This window comes from Fulmarus glacialis, unplaced genomic scaffold (assembly GCF_000690835.1).
Source record: "Fulmarus glacialis isolate BGI_N327 unplaced genomic scaffold, ASM69083v1 scaffold41572, whole genome shotgun sequence".
NCBI classification, from domain to species: Eukaryota; Metazoa; Chordata; class Aves; order Procellariiformes; family Procellariidae; genus Fulmarus; species Fulmarus glacialis.
Genome location: NW_009200565.1, coordinates 86,946 through 112,302, shown reverse-complemented (window position 1 = coordinate 112,302; position 25,357 = coordinate 86,946). Strand labels below are relative to the sequence as shown.

General features: G+C 36.1%; 1 protein-coding gene across 1 annotated transcript in view; it reads right to left on the bottom strand.

Moving 5' to 3' along the window:
• The window catches only part of LOC104073757 (ephrin type-A receptor 7), a gene marked incomplete at its 5' end in the record, with an annotated part of 95,040 nt that overhangs the window by 18,734 nt on the left and 50,949 nt on the right, over window positions 1–25,357 (bottom strand). The window contains 4 exons of the mRNA XM_009573646.1: window positions 1,024–1,079; window positions 1,774–1,882; window positions 5,946–6,114; window positions 9,530–9,654. Coding sequence (XP_009571941.1) covers window positions 1,024–1,079; window positions 1,774–1,882; window positions 5,946–6,114; window positions 9,530–9,654 — 459 coding nt within the window. The remainder of the gene's footprint in view (window positions 1–1,023; window positions 1,080–1,773; window positions 1,883–5,945; window positions 6,115–9,529; window positions 9,655–25,357) is intronic.

The following is a 25,357-nucleotide window of genomic DNA, read 5'->3' as shown; positions in this document are numbered from 1 at the left end:
TGCAATTATTGGTAGACAACAAAGGCTACATACAGCACATGACTAAATAGTAAGTTCTATTGATATGAGAGTTATCAGGTATGGGAGATGACTGGAAACCCAGGCATTGTTTTGTGTCAGAACCTATATTCAATTTAATTCTATTATGTGATTTTGCAATTTTAGATGCTCGAAATCAATTTGCTACTTAGTTTTACCATACTTCCTGAGTTAATGACTGATTCTAAAAGAAATTCAAATATTTTAAATTTCTCATGTCAAAATGCTGCTACAACTGAAATGAGAAAGGGCTAAAATAAGAAAGTTTTTAAAACAATATTTTGGTAAAACTGAAACTATTCTTGCATAAGCCTTCCTCTCCCCTTAAATTTTCAGTTGTCATTAATCCAAGAAAGATGTATTTTATTGAATTTTCCCACGGTTCTACAATAAGTTCAGATGGTAGCTGTGATTTTAACAAAAAAGGTTTTAGGTGCCACTCTTAGCTAGACAAGTGATTCTAGAACAGAGAAGAGTAAAGAAGTAGCTGACCTTTCCTTTCACATTAAATATTCTATTTTTAAGGACTTTATGTTTTGTAAATATTGATGCTACAGTATTCACAGTAGCAGAAAACAGCTTTTGAGCAGAACAGCTTCATTGTTAGGGTGATGCAGTGACCCACACTTTCTTAATCTGGAGTTTGCCTGAGGTAAAGATCATATAGTCACTTAGCCAAAGGTCTCTCAAATGCTGCACCTCAGAGGGATCATTAGGATGTGTGAAACATGTATTCAAAGCAACCAAAAGAAAAAAAAGAAAGCAGAATGAAAACAACAGTATATTATACACATGTATAGAAATAAAACCATCTGTGTGAGCACTGTTGACTTTAATCTGCATTCTTTTTGTGTAGGTCATGCTATTTACACAGCATTTTTGAATTTCTTATGGCTTTGTCTTTCATGGAGTGTTGTTTTAGTATTGTCTACACTATTGCAGTTGGGAATTTTTGAAAGGGGGGGAAAAAAGCAAAACACTTACAATGAAAGTAAAGTTCTTCATCCCCTTCTTGATCAGCTTTGCTATAGCCACAATGCCTGAAAAGAAAGACGACAGTTTTACTGGTAAATAATGATTTACTTCCTCACATCTAAAGTCCTGACAACATCAGTTCTGCAGGCTGGGATTTTCAGGCACTGAGCACCTAACTCCTGTAGGCCCTTTGAAAGTTTCAGCTGTAATTCTCTTGACAGCAGAGTTTTAAATAAATCATGAACAGTTGCAATCAAAAGACTTTTGTATCAAATACCAGTTGGGACAGGTCCTAAAGAGAAAATTCTACTTCTGGTGAAAAGCTTCTATGGATAAAACAGAGGATTAAAGAACTTGAAAGCAGAACACAGTTTTACATGAGGGTATTCTTAAACTTACTGCTGTGCCTCTTTTTCTTGCATGTAAAGCCATTTAAAGGCTGATCAGATAAAGTGTCAGACTTCTCCACGTGAGAAAACTGAACAGAAAGAGGGACTTTGAGGACTACAGGTGAAGAACCTGCTGGGGGTTCCTTTTACAGCACATTTACATAGGACAAAAAGAGCATCTTGATTTAAGTGTGTCTTGCCAAAGTAAGAGGAAGAACTCTATAGTTGATAACGGGATTTAAATGAAAATTGTCCTTACTAAAAATGACTTTTGTTTCAGTTTTGCAAATTACCACCCCAGATTAGACTATGTCTCAGGAGTTCACAAGAGTGGGGTCAGATGTGCTTACGCCTATGCAAGGTGCAATACCTTCGCCCGATGATGAATCCAAACACCATGAAGACCAGAATGATGGTTCCTGCCACAGCAACCACAGCTATGATAATAACAGGATTCTGTTCACTGGAAACAGCTGTGGCTACAAACAAAGCACAGAGCAGAGATTAGTTTAAAATTATTCCCTAAAAAGGAACTGCAAAAAATTGTCAACCTTCATGAATTGCAGACTGTTAGTTTACCTTTTCAGTTGCCTGAAACTATTAAATTGATAAAGTTAGTCTGAAGAAGGGCCTCCACTGGAAATTCACCCAAAGGCTGGATGAGTTAATGATCATCTACAGAGAATGTAAAGAAGCTATGCTGGAATTGACTTGGTCAAAGTGGTACAGCCACTAGCTGAAAGGCAGCACCAGCCACTTCCACTCCCTCCTACTGCTGCACTGCCTTCTGTTTTGCTCAGTGGTTGCCTCCTTCCTAAAAGGGAAGTCCTGGGTATCCCTGTAAGGGGGGATGGTAGGAGAATAATCCCTGAAGAGCTCTGCTCCTAGCCTCCCCCCTAAAACCTGTAACTTTGATGGTACCCAAGGAAATAGTGTCTTAACTATAAGAATGTTTGAGATGAAACACTATCTGTTAACACAGATTTCCTAGTTAGCATGTTTCTATCTCTTACTGCTATTAATCATTGTAAGTTGTTATTATTACTCCTCATTTGTTTCTGTTAGCAACGAAAAGGTGCTTCCACATATACAAAATGGAATTCTCCATGCTTCAGAGAATTTACGTGCTAAAATATCCACACATTATCGCTCTTTTTATTCAGATATGCCAATGTTATTAACATATGCAAATGTATGCATGTCACATTAATGTAAACTGAGGATGTAAATACTTAGCCCGAGAAACCTCAAGGTTTGTTAAATACATTTCTCGTCCGACCTCTAATGAGGGTGGCCATATACTCAGTCGCATTAAATGAGCAGTGCTCTGCTGAACTCTATGGAGCTATGCTGGTTTGTAACAGTGAGGATCTAGCCCAGGAGCCTGAGAATAAAGGAGGAGATATCAGGCAGTGATGCTGGGCAAGGGACTGTGAAAGTGTGTCATCTGGAAGTAGCAGAGAGATAAAAGAGAAAAAAAAAGGAAACCCAACTGATATAGCTGATTAACTAAATTGTAGATGGTATGTTAATATGGTTAACTGATGGTAGTGGTAACTGAAGAGGAATGTCTACATGAGGATTTTATGGATTGCACAGAATCAGGTTCCTGTTGCAGACTTCAGAGATTCCTGTAGAAACAAACTCCTTCAATTACAAAAAGCACAGGGTGATCTTTAGATCCACTGGCTACAAGTCACTTAACATAACTTTTAAATATTTCAGTGAATCAAAAGATAAAATTACCACTTAAGTGGTAATAGAAATAAAAAATAAATCTATGGATTTATATTTTCTTCCTGAGGGACTTCTGTCTCTAATAACCAGCAACGATTCCAACAAAAAAAATACAATGATTAAAGTACTTTGATCTATGGCAAACACAGCATAGAATAGAAATATCCTGCCTTTATAAAGCATTTTTACTTCATAATTTTGAAATTTTTACATAAATATGTATGCAATGCCCAACATGTATGATATCTGCAAATACAGGTATAAAATATGCATATTTTACATATCAGATAATATTAATATAATGGACGTAGTTCCTCAAATATTGAAAAGTGGCCATGCAGTTTCTATTACAACTCAGAAACCGGAGCATAATAAAAAAATCTACTTAAACAACAGCACCAACCAAAAGGTGCCAACCAGTTGAAGTGCCAGGAGAAATTCAGGTAGGCAACATGACTAGCTGACTGTGATGGTCACTATATATATTTACATATATATGTGTGTGTGTGTATATATATATATATACACAGTCTCACCAAATATATATTCTTAAAATACTTCAACATATTTAAAAGCTGCATTCAGAAATCCACTGGAAAAATGAGAAGCCAACGCCTCTTAACTGTAGCATAACACTGGTTTACTGCTCACCTGTACGGTACTTCACTTGAGACATATTTCCTAAAAATGACCCAATAAAGGTCTTCCTTTAAAATGTTAACAAAAGACTAATTTGATTAGCCTGCAAGTTATGATAAAACTACAAACAAAATATGAGAACAAAATATTTTTGTGTAAAACAATTCTAGAAGAATTTAATGGAATTTACTTTTTACCAACAATTTAATTAATTCTGAAAACCATATATGGAAAATTGTGGATGCTTATCCTTGATGGGAATTACATTCTGTAATGTCCTGTCAAGATAATGAAAAATATGCCACTTTCAAAATTTTCTTTAATGAAAGCATAGGGCATTTTACATGGCATGTCAAAACACAAAGCTGACCTGTGATAAGTGAGAAATCTGCTGTGCATACTGGACAAGTATGTCGCTGGTTTATATGTTGTTTTTCATCACTTGAGCCTGAGCCAGAAAAAGGGTACACGAGCATGGTCAGTGATACATTTATTCTAGGATTTCCTAATCTTCCATATGTCGACCAAACCCCAGTCAAGACTGTTTACTTCTGAAATTATCTTTGCTAATCTTAGTAGCTACCAGTATGCTTACATTCAGTATATAAAAACTACTCAGGTAATTAAGGAAATGTTGGGGAAATATTTTGGTCTACTAATTTTAAACCACTATGGACAATAAACTAGCTAATTAGCAGAAATTTATGACAGATTATGACTTTTAATTTGTTTTCCAGAAATTTACTCAAAATAAGAAATTACTTCTGGCTGTACCTCAGGTTCCCATTCTGCAAAATGGGGATTCTGCTACTGACTCTTTCTAAAGCAGAACTCCATGGATGGAAAGCATGCTATCAGACACAGAGCTAATAATATTAGTAATAACAGTTTATTGCTGCTATTATGACAATTACTATCTCATTTATGACTATTAGACATGTGCTATTATTCATTATTGATCGTTTTCGTATTCTGTGTGGAATCAAGGTGGAATCAAGACCTAACTAACTACTGTTAGTAAGAATACCCACGAATTGTTCAGGCAACATCTGGCTGCAATTAATAAGATGCAATAGTGTGTGTCCGCACCTTAGATATGCTGCACAAAGCGCAGAAAGCAGACTTGGCATCTATACCCTTTGAACCTGTAGGCTATGTATCCTCAGCTCCAAATCTGACTGACTTGCTGTCAGGCAAATGACCCAAAACAGAGTAACCAAATTTGGGTCTGCAACAGAGCAGTGAAGCTGCCAGGGACACAGGCAGTTCCCAGCTCACGGCTGCCAGGTCTTAGTGATGCTAGAGTTTCTTTCTGAAGACCCAAAATGTGGAAGATTTTCTCTAAGCATGCATGCGCATATCTACATTGGTGAGAAAAAAAGGTATCAGTGTGATTTTTAGACAAATAAGGGCACAAGATCGGTTTCAGCGTCAAGGAAAGAACAAGCTCTCCCAAAATGTCATCCCTCTGCTGAGATGTCACAGCCAGATTCTCTGGTGTACTGGACTGAGAGAGTTTGTACTCCAGCTTCATACTTTCCATTGTGAGGGTTTTTGAGAGGTTGTTTTTTCTTTACACAGCGTACAACTTATTACATGAGCCTTAAGGAAACCTAGTATCTTTGAGAACTCTGTTTCTTTACTAAACCAAGTTGAAACTAGCCAATGAACTCAAAAGACACTAAGGATGGACATACAGCTTAAGCAAAACACAGACATAAACAAAACTATAAAGAGTTTTTTCAGGAAATCAAACGGAGAAAATGGCCTGGAGAAGCCTCTGTGGGCTGAAATCTCCTCTTCCCTCCTCTCCCCAGTTACAGAAGAATCTAGGAGAGTTATTCAGCTCACCACTACTCACTTCTCCTGTGGGAGGAAAGAGGTGTGTATTTGAATGAAAACCAAATTTCTTTGTGTTAGAAGGACATCAGAAAAGAAGAACCTGATATGTTACAAAACTTCTCCAGGTAATTATGAGTGTAATTCGTAGTTCCATGGTAAAACAACTAATTGAAGCTCATCCTTCAAATACAGTGACAAAAATCCACCTTCATGTAGAACTTCATTCTTTCTAGTTTTAATAATATTGCCTATGACTCTTTCCTTTCTTGCTTTACTTACTACTTCTACTGAAAGTGTTAATTTCCTATAAATCTAATTGTTTACCGGTGGCTTCTTCTAGTGTGGCAACATCCAGTCTTGGGCTGTAATTTCCATAACCAGCAGCAGTAAAAGCACGGATCTGGAAAACATACACTGTTCCTGGCTTTAGGTTATTAATAGAAGCTGAAGTGGACTTGGTTTTTACTGTTGAATAGGTCCTCTCCCTTTGATCCTGGAAACAATAAGACAAAAGATTAAATGACATTTACAGGTCAGATTTTATCATGGTTGCACATCAGCAACTGACAGCCAGCCTGGGTAGTTTATTTCAATTTGTTGAATGCTTTTTTTCCAAACATAAGAAATAAAGCGTACTCTGTGGACTATTACAAAGACTGTCAATGCAACAAGGAGCTCCAAGTGTAACATAAAATTCAAATGGGATGCTTATGTTGTTACTCATAAAACATCCAGACATAAAATGATTGCTTCTTTGGCTCTGATTGATTACATTTTGTGAAATTTTGATGAGAAAATAGCTTGATCACAGCTTTCCATGGGGATCTGCGGGGTCTAAACAGTTCAAAGACAGGAAAATCTGTTCTTTCATGGTCAAAACACCTTCCCGTGTTACCTTGCAATACCTTTTAAAAATACAATACTGCCAATGTATAACTGGCTGGATTTTGCACCAAATTCTGAGGTCCTTAACTCAGTTCACTTAGGTTTTTTCTCTGGCTTTTAGTCTTTTCTTAGGTTTTGACTCTATGGCATCAAGAAGAGCCCAGGGAAAGAAGCTCAGTATGACACCCCCAAAATTTGAAGCTGTAACATTACAAACCCTATGAGTAATAACTCACTTTCAAATACTACAAAAGCTGTGTCACAGATTCTTACAGTATTCAAAAAGCTCTACTTATTCGTCACATTTACTGATCCAGATTATCTTTCAGCAGATATGTGCGGTCCTGTTGATTTTCAGTGGCAGATGCAACCCTGATTTGAAGGGCAGAAGAGTTGAATTAACCAACCATCTGAACGCACCACATGACCAGAGAAGCATGAGCCGTACGAAGCAGTGCTAATGAGATGGATACAGAGGGAAGGAATAAATCTGTAACTCATTTCAACAGCACTTTGCCAGCTAAAAATGATGGAAAGCCTTCCCCTTCGCAGTCAGTAAAGCAGCAAAGGCATTAGCTGAAATACAGAGTTAAATACAACATATATGAATTCTTTTCTGAGATTCAGTAATGGCTTCTCCTGGGTCTTGCCCAGACTGTCATTTGAGCAAGCCCACTGGCTCGGCTAGCAACGATTTTTCGTATCTTCTCCAAGAGGGTTTAAATCATCTGTAAGTGAGGACCATGGTGGAATGTATGTTGGTATGTGAGATTTGCTTGAGAGATAGAAACAAGTGTAAGGAAACCATAAACAGTCAGGTTCGGGACTGTAAGCCACAGTGGAATTTCAGGGTTTGGGTTTTGATGCATAAATAAGGCTTATTTGAATTGCCAACAGTTCCTGTGTTCAAAATAAATAAATAACAAAGAAATAAAAATAACCTGCGCTAGAAATCCCACAGGACATGCTTACTTGGGAGATTTCAGGCAGTTTCCATTCCAGCCCTAGCCAGAAGTGAGAGGTGAAAAAACCACTTATCAGAATATTTGAGAACCACAAAAATGTTTGATTTAAGTTGGCTCTAAAAGGAGCTGAAAGTTCAGATCTTTTTTTTTTTTTTTCTTTTAAACTAATGGAACAAAACTTAAACTGCCTCTCTCGTTCTGAGCAAGAAGCTTATGAAGTAATTTTCAAGCTGAACTGCATTATTTTGGAAGGAAGGCAAGTATTTAAGTATTTGTGTTGAAATTGTCTCACTGAATTAAAAGTATATAGTTCAGTTTATTTGTTACTGTTCATAGGATGAGCTTCTTATTCTCTTTTATTAATTTCACTGTAATAAGTATAATACTCGTAGGTTTCCTTCCATTATAAAATAAGTTTAACATCAGTTCTTGTCTTTCCAAACATAAGAAACTGGCGATGAAATTCTGCTGCTTATGTAAAGTAACATGAATATACAGGGAAAATAATAAAATTTATCATTTTATGAAAAGTCTAGTATCTTGAGCATTTTTCTGACATTTTCTACTACCCATTTAAATTATTTATTTTATTGTTTTATAGATCAGAAATTACTCTGCATATTAAAAAAACCCAATTTTTTTGGTTTGCAGTTTGGTTTTTTAAGTTTTTTTTTGTGTGGAGAACAGTTTTGCCTTTGGTAAGTATGTAAACTTTTTTTTTTTTTAAATGTATGGACTTTATTTGTGTGTCTGCACACACATGCATGCTTGAGGAACAAAAATTACCTGCTAAAATTAGTAAAATTCCCTTAAAAAAATTGTTTAGCTATCTGTACATATCTAGTAAATTTTGTTATGAGTCATTACAGTGAACAACTTATACTGGGAGTTAGCATCAACAAATAAACATTCCTTTCCCAAATCATATAAAGATCTTTTGATAAGTATATTTGTGCAATTCAGCACTGAAAATTAGATGTGACACTTGATATTAGATCCAATCTGGTCTGAATTTACCTAATTCTATGTTACCTAGTAAGCTAACATGCTCTTTTTGGTATAGCGGTGCTATTACCTTGTTTGCAGAGACGAAATGTCTTCACAAGTGATCACAAAGGAGCTCCTTTGTTCATTTCTTTGCATTTTAATTCTTTCCTTTTCCTCCCAGAATGTTTTATAAAAATTAGGAATATGTTATGTGCTACAGTAAATTTCCCAGGGAATCTGGAGAAGCCACACTTAGTCTGGGTCCCATGACAAACATGTAGCTGCACAACCTGCCTTCACTCTGCTTTCATCCGGCTTACGGTTGCATGTGGCCTTACTTATATGCTTGTCAGAATTTTTTTATTCTGGAGTACTTCAAATTTATCATGAACGAAGCCCTGGACACACTGAAATGAATGGCAAAACTCTGACTGACATCAATAAGATTGCAATTTCACTCTACCAGAAACAGAGATCACTTCATTTACTTTTGAAAAGCAGCCCTCAATTCATTATTGTGTTGAGAGAACAAGTGAAAAATAAATCTCACAATGCTGGGACTTTTTAAAAGGACAAATAAAGAATATTTATCAGCTGAAACTGTAGGAGGTGCTTTGGAAGTTTTCAGACATCAAGTCAAAGTGGCCCAGCTCATAAGGAAATACCAAATGCAGTCAAGAGTTGTATTTGATATATCATCTCAAGACTGGCATTACAGTGACATAGAAGGAAATGAAACAAGCTTTATACACAATGTAGAAGAGACAGGAAAATGACAAATATCATGGTAAAATATCCAAGTCCAACTTAACAATTAAAAAAAAAAGTGTAAAAAAGGCAGATTTCAAGTGGATATTTCATTTTTAGGATACCAAAATACAATATATGGGACATATGATAGCAATAATAATTGCAGGGATTTGCTAGTTATTAAACATGAGCAAGATCACTGTGACTTTGAAGAGACAGGATAGTTGATAGCTGATGGCTTTAACATTGTTCCACAACACAGCAAGCCAACACGAAGCAAACAGCACATTGTTGCACATTACAGATAATCTTAGCACTTACTTTCTCATAATACTTGATTTCATATTCAGTAATGACTCCATTGGGATGTTCTGGTTCCTGCCAGGAAAGCTCCACGCTCCTCTGCAGCACTCTCTCTTTCATTACTCCACTAACTTGCGAGGGAGCTGTTTGGACAAGATGTGTCAATAAATAAAAAGCAAATTTGTTGGATGCCTAAAATCAAATGCCATTACTGATCTGCCCCATGCTGAGCCACTTTCATTAAGGTAAAAGAAAGCACCTTTTCATAGCTTACAATTCAAAGCTAATGAATATTCAAGCAGGACCCTATTACTGTTCATAAACTTAGAATGGAAATCAAATTAAAGTGCAAAGAGCAAAAAGTGTCATTGTTCAAGTTAGTGCAAAACTGAGATTGATGGGATAGGAATAACAATTAAGCAAATTAATTCTGATTGAGAAAGTAAGGTAGATTTTTAGATTGATGTGTAATAAACTAAGAGTCTAAATATTTATTGCATATGTTTCTGAAATGTGCATAAAAAGAAAAACAATGTTTTAGAAACAAAATCACATTTTAGGTTGATTTCATATAACTGATTCCAATTCTGCTTAAAAAATAATGTCACACTATCTGATTACGGCATGACTTGGTGATGGAAACAACTGTGTTAAGAGACTAAACCCCCTCTTTTTCATCAGTTCGAATCTTTCCAGGACATTCTCTCTTTAGAGCTGAAGTTTCCATATTTGGTCGGCATTTTTTGAAAGTGTGAGACAATTTAAGAAATAGATCTTATGAAATAGAAGAATTTAAGAAATAGATCTTATGAAATGAAGGGGACACTGTCTTCCTCTACCTCACTCTACAGAGACATACATACATGCACACTTGCACACGTGCACACATACACACAGTTTCCTAATAAACATCACTCACAAACAAGCACCTTTTGAAATTAAAAAAAAAAAAAAACAATGTACAAGCATTGTAGAGCCATTGACCCTCATTTAAAAATGTTTAAGAGAGAATGTAATAGAATGTGAAAGACTGAAAAACTAACTTGCTTTATCAGCTTATCTCATGTTTATCAAAAAAGAAAGATGGCAGATTTTCTGCTGACATGCATTGGGCCAAAGGAGGCCCAACATCACACTTTTCCTCAAATATACATACTGCCTATATGAATGTAGCACAGAAGTCCTGTAAAGCCATAGCTCTTTAAAAAACAACTACGGCTTTGGAACCATGCAGAACTTGATCTTGTTCTCTTTCAATTCAATGGAAATAATTCAATAATTCAATTTGTAACACTGCTCATGCAAAAGATATAGATAAAGAAAGGACTTGATCTTCAGCCCCTTGCAGTTAAAAGCAAAATGACATTTACGTGTACAGGAACTTGGTCATATTCTGAGAGCAGATTCAGACACAGGAAAGGAAATGAAAATTAGAGATAAATTTATTTATAACTTTCCAAATATAGAATCTAGTAGTGATTCTATATTTGAATGTTTGTTTGAACAAAAATTCTGAAAAATTGAAATCTTTTTCTAGGTAAAAAAAAGAACCACCTTATTTCAGAACTGTATATAAAGCTTTCACTATGTAAAATGATGTACAGTCTTCAGGTAGAACAGGGTTCTTATCCCATGAAACAAGCAGGTGAACTTCATTTTCTCTTTTACCATTCACCTTGAGTTTAATTAGAATAATTCCCATTCTAGTATTCTTTAGCACACACACCTTCCTCTATTTAATTTTAAAAAACCATAGAAATAAAACATATAGAATGCACACTCCTGTAGCATTAAGGATAAAAATATAATGACAAAGTAAAAAGATCTACAGCACAATCAAGACAATAATTGTCTAAAAAACTTAAAATTTGATTAACTTCTTATTCTAATTGTGAAGTTTCTAGCCTTTTTTATTATAACATGTATATTCATGTAGGTTTTTAAATTAAATTTATTTACATTTCATTAGAGGCTCCAAGAGTCCATGAAAATTAAGGATTGAAGCCATGCATGATAATTTTCATTATGAACTATTATGTTGTATATAATCAATATAATCAAAGTTGAAGACCCCTTAATGTAGGCTGCCTAACTGATAAAATCACAAAATTGTATAACGTAAATACCATGGGTTGATACACCATTCCAAAGCCAGGATCTCTCTCTTTCGCTCTTCTTGCACTCTCTTTCTAAAAGCGTGGAGTATTTTCACTCTCTAATTAGTGAAATATATTCTTTTTTGTAGCTAAGAGTCTGGAATGCAGCAAACTAATTTACTCTGTCTAGTTTTCTTTGTCGTGATTAACTAGTTGTCTTCTTTGTCCAAATGAGTACCACAGCATCCTGGCTGAATTTCAGAGAGGTCATTATGTTTCATGTATGATGTTCTATCTCATCCAGATAAATGTTTTCTAATTGCTAATTTTACATTTTTAGATGTCCAAAATTGTTAATGTTCATACTTATCATGAAACAATTTTATATTACCTAGGTCACTGGAGTTTGGTCTCAACATTTGCTGCCTTTTGTTTTAGCTTATCAAATTTTTTTCATTCAGTTGGTCATAGCATTCGTTTTTTTAAACCAGTGAAGCAAAATGAACTCACTTCCTCGGGTATTAGTTAACTGTGTATGTGGAGAAGGAACAGCAATGCAGAGAAGGAGGAACAGAGAAGGGGGAAGATTTTAATCAGAGAAGTGAAATATACTATGTGAGATTCCTACTTAACATCTGTACAAAGTACACCACAAACAGGCATATTCCATTCTTAAGGAATTTCCATTCAAAACAATCTCAGTCATTTATCAGCATTGCAAGACAGCATTCAAAAGTCTTAAATAAATGCATTCTCAAATATATTTCATGTCAGTTAATATTCTTTTCATTCAAGAATGGTCAGATTAAAAGCTGGTTTTGGGTTTTTTTTTAGTTGCGTTTTGGCTTTTTTTCCCCTCTAATTGAAAACGTTGTGCTACTTTTCACTGATAGAAGAACCACATGAGGAAGAAGAGAAAGTCCAACCCTGCAGACTGTATATGTTGCTAGGTCTGAAGATAATTTTGTTGTATATAATTCCCACACCACATGATATTCCTAAAATGCAGTAAGTTACCTAAGCTTATTTTGTGTCCCCACATTTGTTGGGGGAAGAAGGAAATCATCAAATCGGTTGAAACTGGAGTATCCTCCTCTGGCAAGGTACACCAGTCTGTTGTTACTGCAAGGAAATCTCTGTGAACTAGAGCAATGACGTAAACCAATCTATTGATGTTGGAGGCTAGATGTATATGCTATCTTTGTCCTGTCTTTTGGGTTGCATTTCTTGATCTGTGCTTAATGAGAGTGTACAGGTCAGAAGCGTTTTGTTCTTTATTCTAGTATAATCATTTCCTCCGTATTCTCTCTGTGCCTTTCTTACAGACTATTTTGCATTCATGTTTTATTTGTTCTGGCTTCCTGACACCTCCTTTTAAACCTCTAGCCCACTTCTCATTGCCTACCCTTGTTAATTAATTAACAACCTATTTATGGTTTGGAAACAACTACGTTTGAGCAAGCTTCAAAATGAGTTAAAGCATACAATTCATCCCTAAATACAAGATAAAATATGGTATTAAATAACAAAAAAGATAACTCTGTAAAAACAGAACTAAAAATATCATTTTTGTTCCCATTGGTAGCTAAACAACTACTACTACTACTACTACTACTACTACTACTACTTCTACTACAAGATAAAAACTGTTTCAGGTATTTTTTTCTTTTAGTAGTCCAGCTCTTGCCACTGCATCTATAACAAAGTTGTTCGTGATGAAGACACTTCCTACAACATTTGCAGACAACCAAGTACCCAGTCCTGAATGACTTGAGCATGCATAATCCCTACTGTATCACTTCAAGTTGCAAAGAAGCATCACTTGTCAGAATCATTATTTCCATAATATACTACACCGGGGGATACAGGCTGTACAAAACACCATTTGCTATCATCAACTTTCTTTCTGATATACCTCATCTCTTCTTTTTTCCTGCTGACACAACACCCAATGCATCAAACACACACAGCCTCTCAGGGCTAACAGGCAGATGCACCTACACATGCTGCATAAGAAAATACTTCGAGAATGACAGGCCGTCAGCACACTCATTCACCTTTTTTAAATGCTTCAAATATACCATTCAGCAAAAGGAAAAATTGATTTTTCACCAGGTTTCAACATCACAGCCACAGAGAAATATAACTCTGCTGGGCTTTACTGATAACGCCTTCAAGTTATATAGATTTCAAGCTGGTCATCATTTTCAGATCAAGTTATAGAAAAAGTTAAAACTGAGGTGTCAAAAAGCGCAGGATATTCCAAGGAAATATTCTGCTCCAGAGAGAATATTGCAACTGGTAGACTCATGTGTTACATCTGTACTACTAAGCTAGGCATATGGTATATTATTAATAAGTGCAAATATTTATGTACAGAAAACTGTACTGATTTTTTTGGAAGGCATTGCTTTTAGTCCAGAGTTCTCTGAAAATGTTATAACATAATATTGCTCATGCCTTTAATCTCTATGCTTAGCTATTCTTTGGTTCTCATGCTTAACATTTCCCTTGATCCACAGTGTACCTTCCAAAAGACAAAGACAAATGCAAAATTAAATCTTTTGCACTTTGTATCAGAAAAAAAAACAAACCAAAAAGAAGTACAACATAGTAAAACAAAACAATAAAAACTGAAAAATGAAAACATGTGAAGCTGGACTTTCACATATAAGAGGAACTAGGCATAATGCACCAATTGCTAGCTCAAAATCATGTGTAACGTCTTTTTATTGAAAAAAGATAACTCAGCAAAAGAAACATACCTAGCCATTTCTCTGAGATTTCTTAAAGTTCTGCATCTTGAATGTGTCTCAGTTCCATCAACAGCATCAGTCATGGAGACCTTTAATTTGATACTTTTAAAAAATTCTCCCTAAAAGCAGCACACTCCGGGTGTTTAGTAGTTCATGTGTATAAAACAAACTATTAAAAATCCTCAGAAATAAGGGTTTCAATCCTGCAGTCCCACTTCAGGCAGAAAGTTTCACAAACGAACATGAGTAAATGCTCTGAGTGCAGGACCACACTCCGTATCAATAAATGCTACCAAATCTATGTTTGCAGCTCCAGTTTCATCATTTGTTATACAAAGACTAATGAATAAATGGGCTATCAGCCTTCCTAAACTATTTTTTATATTTATTTTATAATAGCAATAATGTGCTTAAGCGAATCTGAGCTTTGCCTTGTACTTGCTGAAATCAACAGTAACACTCTCACTTTCATAGCATTGGACCATTACAGCACTTCCCGAAGGACAAAAACTCTTGGCTTTCACATCGCAAAGATATGCAGCAATCACTTAAACCCACCGGCTTTTCATATAGCAGCAAAGAGATCAATTTTTACATCCCTGTAAAGCTGCATCTTAGGGCCCAACCTAAGTTTTACATTACATGAAGCATTAACACTATTTTTCTGCAACAATGTTCTACAGCAGTTGGGGGGTGTTTTGAGTATTCAGCCTGAAGGGGACATTGCTAACAGATGCAAACCATGGAAAAATGGAGATATCGGCATCCCAACAGTTATAACCTACTCTATTATTTCTTTTTAAAATGTCGTCGCTGTCTCCTTTCTTGGCAGAAATCTTTAGATAGCGGAGTTGCTTTGACTCTACATCTATTTTAAGTGAGAGTGGAATCTGGCATCTTACCAACAACACATGCAAAATGAACCCATGTATATATGTATGAAAATAGTAGCAGAAAATTATACTGTTGTTAGCTCTTAACTGGTTGTTCAGGAAGAGAATACAAAACTCCCTATACTCTATTAACAGTCCTGCACTGAGATTACCCTAATGGCACCCTTCTGCACTGGCTTGCGTACTAATTTGCTCCCAAGAGAAAGTGTGTAAATGAAGTCATAACCTGGCCTCCCACCATGCTCTGGTTTGCTCTGAAGGGAAACTTAGGCATCAGAATTGCAGAAATTACTAAATAAGAGTGGTAGGCAAACAGATTATACACCTTGAGGAATTGCAGCTACTGCTGACAGGGGCCTGGAGCCAGTATGTGGCACCACTGGTTTTTATGCTGGTCTGAAGCAAGTACCTTGACAAGGGTTTGCAGGTACTGCGCAAATGTTAAGACTTTATTGTGTAGGTATTTCCCTTATTTGTTTACTCTGTTTCCCATTGTCCTGGTTTCAGCTGGGATAGAGTTAATTTTCTTCCTAGTAGCTGGTATAGTACTATGTTTTGGATTTGGGATGAGAATAATGTTGATAACACACTGATGTTTTAGTTGTGGCTGAGCAGTGCTTACACTAAGTCAAGGACTTTTCAGCTTCTCATACTGCTCTGCCAGCGAGGAGGCTGGGAGCGCACAAGAAGCTGGGAGGGGACATAACCAGGACAGCTGATCCAAATTGGCCAAAGGGATATTCCATACCATGTGACATCATGCTGAACAAAAACTGGGCGGAGTTGGCCAGGAGGGGCAGCCGCTGCTTGGGAACTGGCTGGGCATCGGTCAGCGGGTGGTGAGTAATTGCATTGTGCATCACTTGTTTTGCATATTCTTTTGTCATTATTACTATTTTCCCTTCTTTTTCTGTCCTATTAAATTGTCTTTATCTCAACGCACGAGTTTTACCTTTTTTCCGATTCTCTCCCCCATCCCATTGGGGGGAGTGAGCGAGCGGCTGTGTGGTGTTTAGCTGCCTGGTGGGTAAAACCACGACACCCATAAATATACAAAGGCTTTGTGTGTGTGTGTGTGTGAAATATATATATAAAAATTTTAGAGCACTGTAATATGGCCCTGCTGCTCAAGCCATGACAGAGCTATCTGCCACAGCTTGTCCTCTGAATTCTTGGGAAAAAATCCCTATATTTCTCTTCATGTTTACACTAATATGTACACTAATTTTCATGTTATTTTGCATGATAGTTCATGCAGGGGAAAAAAAAAAAAAAAAACAAAACCAAAAAGAAAAGAATACTATAGCTGTTAAACTGAACGTTAATAAATGGATAGATGGAAATTCATAAGACTTCCTTTTTTGTTACAGTGTATGTCTCTCCCCTCAGTTAAGTCTCCACATGACAAAGCAGCCCATGATAAAAGGTTATTGAGTACCACTGTATTATGCCATTAGTACCCATTGCTTTGGATCAATGACAGTGAAATTCCCCACTGTGTTTACAAGCTGCAGCATTCAAAAAGAGACCCAAATAAATCAGATATTTTACACTAACAATATCCTACAGAGCAGCCATTTTAACTTCCTCTCTGACACACTTTACTTTCCGTCTCATCAATATAACACAGTGTGCTTACAATGCTCTGTAAGCCATAAGTAGAGGCACACACAGCTCTCTGGGCCACTTGGGGATGTCCTGAGTACATGGTAACAGGCAATGTAGTCAAGTAATACTTTACTGCATTACTCCATTACCTTTTTTGCCATTGCTTTCGTGGTTGAGAAACTCTCAAATTACCTGCTGATCTACAGAGAAGAACAGAAGCAGTAGTTACCCAAATACTTCTGCAAATCAATTAATAAATGTAAGTCAAAAAATGAGGAAAAACAATAAATACATTCTGATCTCCCCTAATATTATTAGGGGAGTTCTAAGAAAGCTTATGCTCAAATAGCATTCTTACCAAATATGTAGTGATTTACTAATTGTCCGTATTTTTTATATATCAGATGCATTTAAAATAGTTAATGGTTTGGTAATTCCTTCATCAAGCTCAAAACTCACCAGCTGGATCAGTTTTATATGCTGTCTACTCTGGCAAAATTCTGGGGAGAGAAACCAATAAAAAGAAAGAAAAAGAACTTATCAGAAAGAAATGAAACAGTTTAGAAAGATCAGGGCTGACAGTTTGTCTATCATGTTTTCGTTTTTTTTTCTGGTCAGAGTCTATATCTAGACCCATACTGTGAACTCCCCTGTTTCTCCTGCCTGACATTTGGTACAAATATTATTGTCATGTCTGTATCCCATTTCTTCCAAAACTGGCGACTTGGGCATCAATCAGTGCTGAACGGATGCTGAGTTGCGTAACAAGTGACAACATCGACTCCCAAGGTATCCACAACTCTTGCTTTGTGAATAAGTTTTGACATGTTAGGCACAAACCTGATTCTTACAAATGTGTTAGAGTAACAAACCAGCCTTACAAATAACAGAGAGGGGCTTTTGTTCTCCTGAAGCATTTGTTTTCCTTTGCAGAAGAAATATTTCTATGTTAATTAGATTTTTCTTTTGTCTTGCCTTCTTTTGTGATTCATCTCTCATAACTCTTTTTTTTTTTTTTTTTTTTTTGCAGAAACATCTGCCACCAGCCTTGCAGTAAGTCCTTGGCACACAGGTATTATTCTTCATTAAAGAAAACAAAACACCACAAAACTCCCAAAGATGAGGATACTCTTTTCCCTGGTGGGCTACTCAGACACATTATGTTCTCCTTCTGTCTCCAGTCATCTCTGCTGGCAAGTGTCAATTACAGACACAGGTTTTAGGGAACAGAAGGATAAAGCACAATTTACAAATACTTTCCTCTGGAAGCAGACAGGTGTAATGACTGAGACTGTTTGCTGTAATTGAATTTCATGCTGTCATCTATTCAGTCACAAAAAGATGTCAGCTTCAAGGATGCTACTCATGAGGAAAAAAAAAAGAAAAACCAAAAACCCTCAATACATTCTCGTTGCTACTGCATAGCTAATATTGTCATACTAGTTTGACCTGTCTAAAAGTAAAAGTTGCTTTTGCTGGGGAATATGAGGTGATTAGGACTGTGGCTTTGGAGGCCTACGGACTAGTATGGTTATGTCTATTTAGCGTAGAATGTGCAAGAGACAATTGAATGAATTCCAGCCCCATAACAAAGCATTTTGTTTCAGACATAGCCAACAAAAATGTGGAAACAAAGTGCCATGCCAAAAAAATAAAAACAGTTGATCAAATATTAACAGAAAAGCATATAAATATTCTATAAAGATGTCAGGACAAAACAATTATTATCACTGTGCCAGAGGTTTGATCAAACTGACGCTTTCAAAGACATAATTGTTCAGTGGGGAAAAAATATTACTCTACTAACATTCCTAAAATGTGTACAACTTCTGTTCCAGCCTTCCAAATTCCTGTGAAATGCATTATAGTGGCACTGCTAACGATGGGCATATTTCTGAAAGCAGCATGGGTGGTATTCCCAGGGAATGCAGGAAGAATTCCTTGCAAAAATGGCTCGCTTTTTTTTTTCATGTTATGAGTCTATACTTCTTCTCCCAAAGAACATTAAATCTTTAGAATTTAAGGAGGTAGATAAATATACGTCTGGGAATCTCTGCTACAGTGATAAATATCAGAAGTAACAAGCCTGAAGTTAGTGACTATGCGCAGGAGTGAAAGTCATGTCCATGAGAGGAAGGTCAGGCACAGCAGTCAGCCTATGACTCCCTTGGTCAAGGCTTGTGGAAGAAGTAGTTTTGCTGACCAGAGTGAGGTCACTGCTGTGGAGAACTGCCACTGACATAAATACAATATTCAAAATTTCCTTTGAAGTTTAAAAATTCACTTACATTCCAATAACAGAAAAAATCAAATGCATTTTGATTATTAATCAATCATTTATATTGATTGTCCCAAATGAAATAATTTTGGATGTATGCACAAGCTGTTAAAAAAATACTGTCATACAAAAGCAGAAGGAAAACCCATTACCTTAGGGGGAACATACTTTGTAAAGTGAAGCTAGTTGATTGATTTGAATATACAACATAAATTAACACCTGCCTATTAAACAGCAATAATTACTTTAGAGATAATGCACATATTTACTTAATAATAAAATACACAAAATTTGTATGAAAATATCTTCAGTTTGTTTATATTTTCTCTTTTTTGAAACCAATAATATTAAAGCTTGTAACAGGAAGAACACATTTCTAGGACTTATGCAACTATATATGATAAATTGGCATGATTTTTAAAAAATGTATCCTTATCATCCATTACACAAACGGCAAACTCTAAACATAATTTCTGAAAGACCTTAAATATTCTTGACTATGAGTAGACATTGGTTCCTAAATCTCCCTATTTCTTAAAATAACCTTAGATTTGGGGGTATTTTTTTGTTATTTGAGAACATGCTATGGTTCAATGCTTCTCCAGCGCCTGCTCACTGGAAAACCTTGCACAAAGACTTGTCTGGTGCAGAAACATCTTAAACTGGAAAGACATCAATCATTTAATGAAAGAATTTACTTTGTGGTTTTGAAAGCTGTACAGAATCATCATCTTTTTACAGACTTTCTAGTGGCTTCACTTCCCTGAATGCTATGAGGCTCTAAGGGAAACCCAAGTCCCACATCCAAAGGTTAACTTCTTGGAGATTTAGATTACGAAAATGTCAACTGCACAAATTATAAACCCATTTAGCTTTCTGATTAGTTCCACTTTTAGCATAGCATTTAGGGCTCAATTCTGACCTCTCATCAATTATATTTTAGTTTAGCTGCATTGATTTTATCTAAGTTATCCTTGCTTTATACCAACAGAAATAAAATCAGAATCAGGTCCTAAGGGTAAAGTAATTAAAAATCTAATTACCACAACTGATCATGCAACGTAGTTACATCATTAATTGGTTACATCTTTTTTTTAACAAAAAGATTAAAATTTCTTTGCCAATTTCACAGAGATAGGTTTTTGCTCTTTTATTTCAGAAATAGTTCTGGATGGGATCCAGACAATCTAACTTAGGCACCTGGGTGCACCTACCCTTTAGGCGACTACAGCGCTCCTAAATTAAGTGATTACATTCCCCCAAATAGCTTTGCCCCCTGTGACAGAGAGGTAAGTGCATTGGAAAGATCCAGAAAGAAATCCTGCCTGTTTAAAGTGAGACCCATAAATTTGAAAACATCTTCATTTTAAGGCCTTTGAAAAACTTTCTCCACTGACTACATAGTGAATTTAGGCACTGATTTTAGGAGAAACGGATGACCTAGTACACCAAATAAACCTGACATGTAACATCTACATACTTTTTAGGTGAGGTAGACCCCATCTTCCGCACACACTATCTGGAATTCCTTCCTATCTCCTAAATTTTCCTTGTGAATTTAAGGAGGTGTATTCCTTGATCCTTAAAACACCTTAAGGTAATTAGTCTGGAGTCTACTCTCATGCAGAGACTTACCTCTCATGCAAATCTTACAGGATCCAGGTTTCTACATACAATAGTATAAGTCTAATTCTTGATGAGCTTAGAGGTATTTTAGCAAGCTGCTAGCTAAATACTGTAACTGCTTACATAAGTCCAACTTCACAATTGTAGGGAATCAATTTAATGCTGAAAATATTCCTAAGTAGAATTGAAGTGTGAACTAACATTTTTATAAGGAAAAAACCCCACAAACCAACAAAACCACAACAACAGCTTCTGGGTCTGATTCTCTTTCAATTTTTAATGGTGTGAATAAGTAGTGACTGCACTGTCTCCTTTCATCCTGGATGTTGAACTTTAATCAATATCCAGGATGAAGGAGATGAAAATGGAGCTCTTTGCAGTAACAGAAAACCATGAAACATTTAGTCAGAAAGGTTAAACCTAAAAAAAAGATACAAAGCTAGTTCTGTTTTATTGAAGAATTACTCAATATATTGAAAAAATAAGCAAAATTGCATAAGCATCCTTGAATAGTTTATTATGGTTCTATTTATCCTAAATAATAAACTTCAGATCTGATTCTCCATTCCTTCACTCATAGTGAAGGTATTGGAAGAGTGCAGGGTTGGTCTCTCTTTCAGACTGCATGCAACATATGCTGTCCTATTACACAAAAGTATGGAAAAATGGTGTCTACACATCTTACGAGTCCTTCCAGATTGTAAAGGATACAGCAAAAGACAGTAAAACTGGAATGTCACAAAAGAAATTAAACTTGAGTCATAAACACAGCACTATTCTGTGTTTTAAAGAAAATTACTATTTTCCTACACAGACTGTGTAGACCATTTTTCAATTACTATTTTTCTATCAGAGGCTCCAAGTCTACAGTAGAAATTATTGCTACCTACGTGTATATATAGCACAAAAGTTGTATTCACCCCCAACATCAAAAGACTTAAATTTAGCGATTCCAAGGCACATCACCAGTAGAGCAACTCAACTGACATGAGTGAGTACAGTGTACAATATCATTCACATTTAGATTAGCCAAACAATACGACATCATTTAGACCAATAGTGTATTAAATACCAGAATGTGCAAGGTTGCACAGTGTGTAAACAGAGACAGAAATAGGACTATATCCTCTGAATATCAGTCTATAGCCTTATTAATTTGAAAAAGCTCCAGTGTGATTATTTATACTCATGAATGTATTATAATACACATATTAAGATGGATATACATCAGAATCATGAACATCTATAGCTTGTTTCCTTAAAATATATGGTCTCAGCACTGCTTACTGTATGAAATGAAAAAAATAAATTATTGGTACTGGAATTTGCCATGATAATAAATATACCGAATGTTCATTACTTTCCCTTAAATGTGCATGTAAAATCCCTGCCTTAGAAAACAGCTATGCTAAAACACTTAGAAACACCTCTCGTGATCATTCAGTGATAAAAATACTCAATCTCCTAATTACCTAGATATGAGTTTCTGTAGCTCTTCACATGAGCCCCACTGAAAAAGGTGGAGTAGTAGAGAGGTTACTTAACTAATCAAAGCTGTACTGCACACATGCTCAGGGATAATAAAAAAAGCAAAAAAAAATTCCCCTTTGTTCTGATTAGCCAACAGTGGTTGAATTAGTCATAAAATAAAGTTGGCAATAAGGGCATGTCTTATTTTAAATCTCTACTTGAAGGGTTTTTCTTTTTTTAACCTTGTAATTTCTCTACTCCAAACTAAATTAAAGGTTTATGAAATAGGCATGTAAAGTCAGATAATATAAAGAATCATGGCACTTTTATAATAACATTTGTATCCCACAGGAACCAATCAGAGCTTCATACATGCAGTATGTGTGCAGATTAAATAGGATAGATACCTTCAAATGGACATGATTGTAAACTGATTTTAGGAGAGGAGCACCCAACAGGCTTATCTTTATTAAAAAAGCATTCACCATACACTGGCTGCATACATTGCAATGTTTAAGGCACTGTACAATCTGTCAATAAATACAATTCTCCTTACCTGAACACAAATTTCACCCTTTCCCCAAGTGTGCAATATCTGCTTGGACTGATCCCATCTAATTTTGCACCTGAGATATTAAAATACAAGTCTAGCCTCCTTAAGGTCCTTTCAGTTAGTGGAGAAAGAGATCCTGATGGTCATTCAGATCTTAAGGTAAGCAAGTCTTAGGTGGGCCTTTAAGTCAGATTTTGTTGCTCCAGGTGTGTCCTGAGGTGGAATCTACATTACTTGACTGGTAGGACTGGCTTTTCATGCTACATCTTTTGTAGGGTTTGGGTTTTTTTCTATCATTTTATTATCATTATTTAGTTTTAAATGATTAGTCTAATATTTGTTTTCTGTGACAGAAATAGAGAGATGCTAATTTCTGGTATTTGCATCAAATTATTACCCATAGCTGGGAAGTAGCCTCCCTAATTTAAACTCTTGAGTCTATGCAGTAGATGCCTAATGAAAAACTCTCCCAAGAAGAAAGCTAATCAAGGAAAAGGGCTGCCCTAAAAGGCCTCTAGAGACACATCCTATCTGGTACAGCTCAGGCACCCAGCTAAGAAAGCAGGACTTCTCTCTGAGGGACCTCAAAGGCATCTGCCACTCTTCAAGAGGTAAACGAGGCATGTCTTTTAAGGAGTCTGGTTTACTCAGAGCTTAAAATTTGTGTCGATACGCAATACACAGCAAAGTTTGGCAGATGGAGTCTACCACCTACCCACCTTCCTGCTGCAGTCATTAACTTTTCTACAGGATCCCTAGAAACCACTCTCCCCTCTAGATACCAACAGACTTCTGAGTTTCTGCAATTAATTTCCACAAGATTGTATTCTATCAAACACACTTACATAAAAGATACGTAGATATACAGGATACATTATGATTGTGAGTAATGCAGGTTTGCAAGGTGTAACATACAAACAGCTAGCCAGCTGACCTACAGCAGAACAGCCATATATATGTACCTTAAGTGACCGAGCTTGGACTGAAGTTACAGGATCACCCAAAATTGTGCTTAAACCCTACATTTTACTGTACAGCCAGTCTATCAAGATCACATACTCTAGTGTCAAGTATGTACTTCTCCTCCCCTTTTCAACTCTGTGGTAAGCTGCTGGCAAAAGAATTTTAAAAAATAAAAAAGATCATCAATATGGTATTTTAAAATACTTGGAATATATTTTTAGACGTATATATATTTAATAACAAGCTAGGTCTCAACCCCCCATACACCCCCCAAAATAAACCCAAACTAAGAAAGAAAATCCAAATTTGCAGCATTTTTGCACAACATGGATTCAATTAGTGTGAACTTATCCTGTTTGCTCCTTTCCTTTAGTTTTCATACTAGTCCATAGCTCAGGGAATATGGCACAAAAAGGAAGAGGGAAGGGAAGGGAAGGGAAGGGAAGGGAAGGGAAGGGAAGGGAAGGGAAGGGAAGGGAAGGGAAGGGAAGGGAAGGGATGTGGGTTTTTTCAGTCAGTGCTTTCTTTCTGAGAAATCAGATGCCTGCATCTGCCTCATTGACTTTAACATGAAGAAAGCAACATCTGGAAAAATTCCGGCCCAGCCCTGACTGTGTAACAGCAAGTGAAGTGCCATGACTGCTCTTGAGTATTGGCTCAGTACTTCCAGAAGGTCAGGAATGCAAGCAGTTGGCTAGAGTTTAAAGGAAGCTTAACTGTTGGGAAAAAAGAAAAAAAAGCCATTTTAATGACTTACCAGAGTCTCAGAGCAGGTTAAGCTGTCTACATAGATACAAACAATGACAATAAAAATGTTAGACTAAAGAAATTCTCCTTACCTATAGAATATCAATGTTTATCAGAGGAACTTTATCTTGTTCTTAACAAGTTGAATCATGCAAAAACAAGATCAGTAAGGGAGGATGTCTTCAAAGCTCCACTGTTGCATAATGGAAATTACTTTGAAGAGCTGGCTGTGTGTTCATGGAGAGTTAGCAAACTGTCCCTGCAGGCGCTGGTGACATTAGGCAGCTCAAAATACAGTATTTCACTTGAAGAATATCTGACTCATTCTATTGGCATAAACATCACATGTTTAGTATTAACCGCTTTTACAACCTGCTTTATAAATATATTTTGCTTCCCCTTCCAACGGCTGTCTTCTCCTTTCTTTTGTTGCAAATATTTTTGCTTGTTACTTTTGCCTCTGACAGTTTGACAGTTATTACCTTAAGACATTGCAGGTGTTCTTTAGTTCTTTTCAAAGAATCATCTAGGTACCTAAAGCCTTCAGCACATTAACAGGTGACTAATTTTTAATGATACACCTAAAAGAATAAAGCTCAAAGGCAGAAAATACAAATAAAAATAAAATGGCAATGGGAGCACCTAGTGTTTTTTAAATATCCAGTGGTATTATTTTTAAGCTGAAATGAAGAATAGCCTAATCACTGGCACTTTATAACATGGCACTGCAACACTCAGGTTATAACAAATGGAACACACTGCTCTCTTAATTAGGCTATTAATCAGCAGAGTGAAAGGTGGATCAACGGTGTTACCATTTGCTCCAGATACAGATTTCCAGATTGTCACTGGTTAT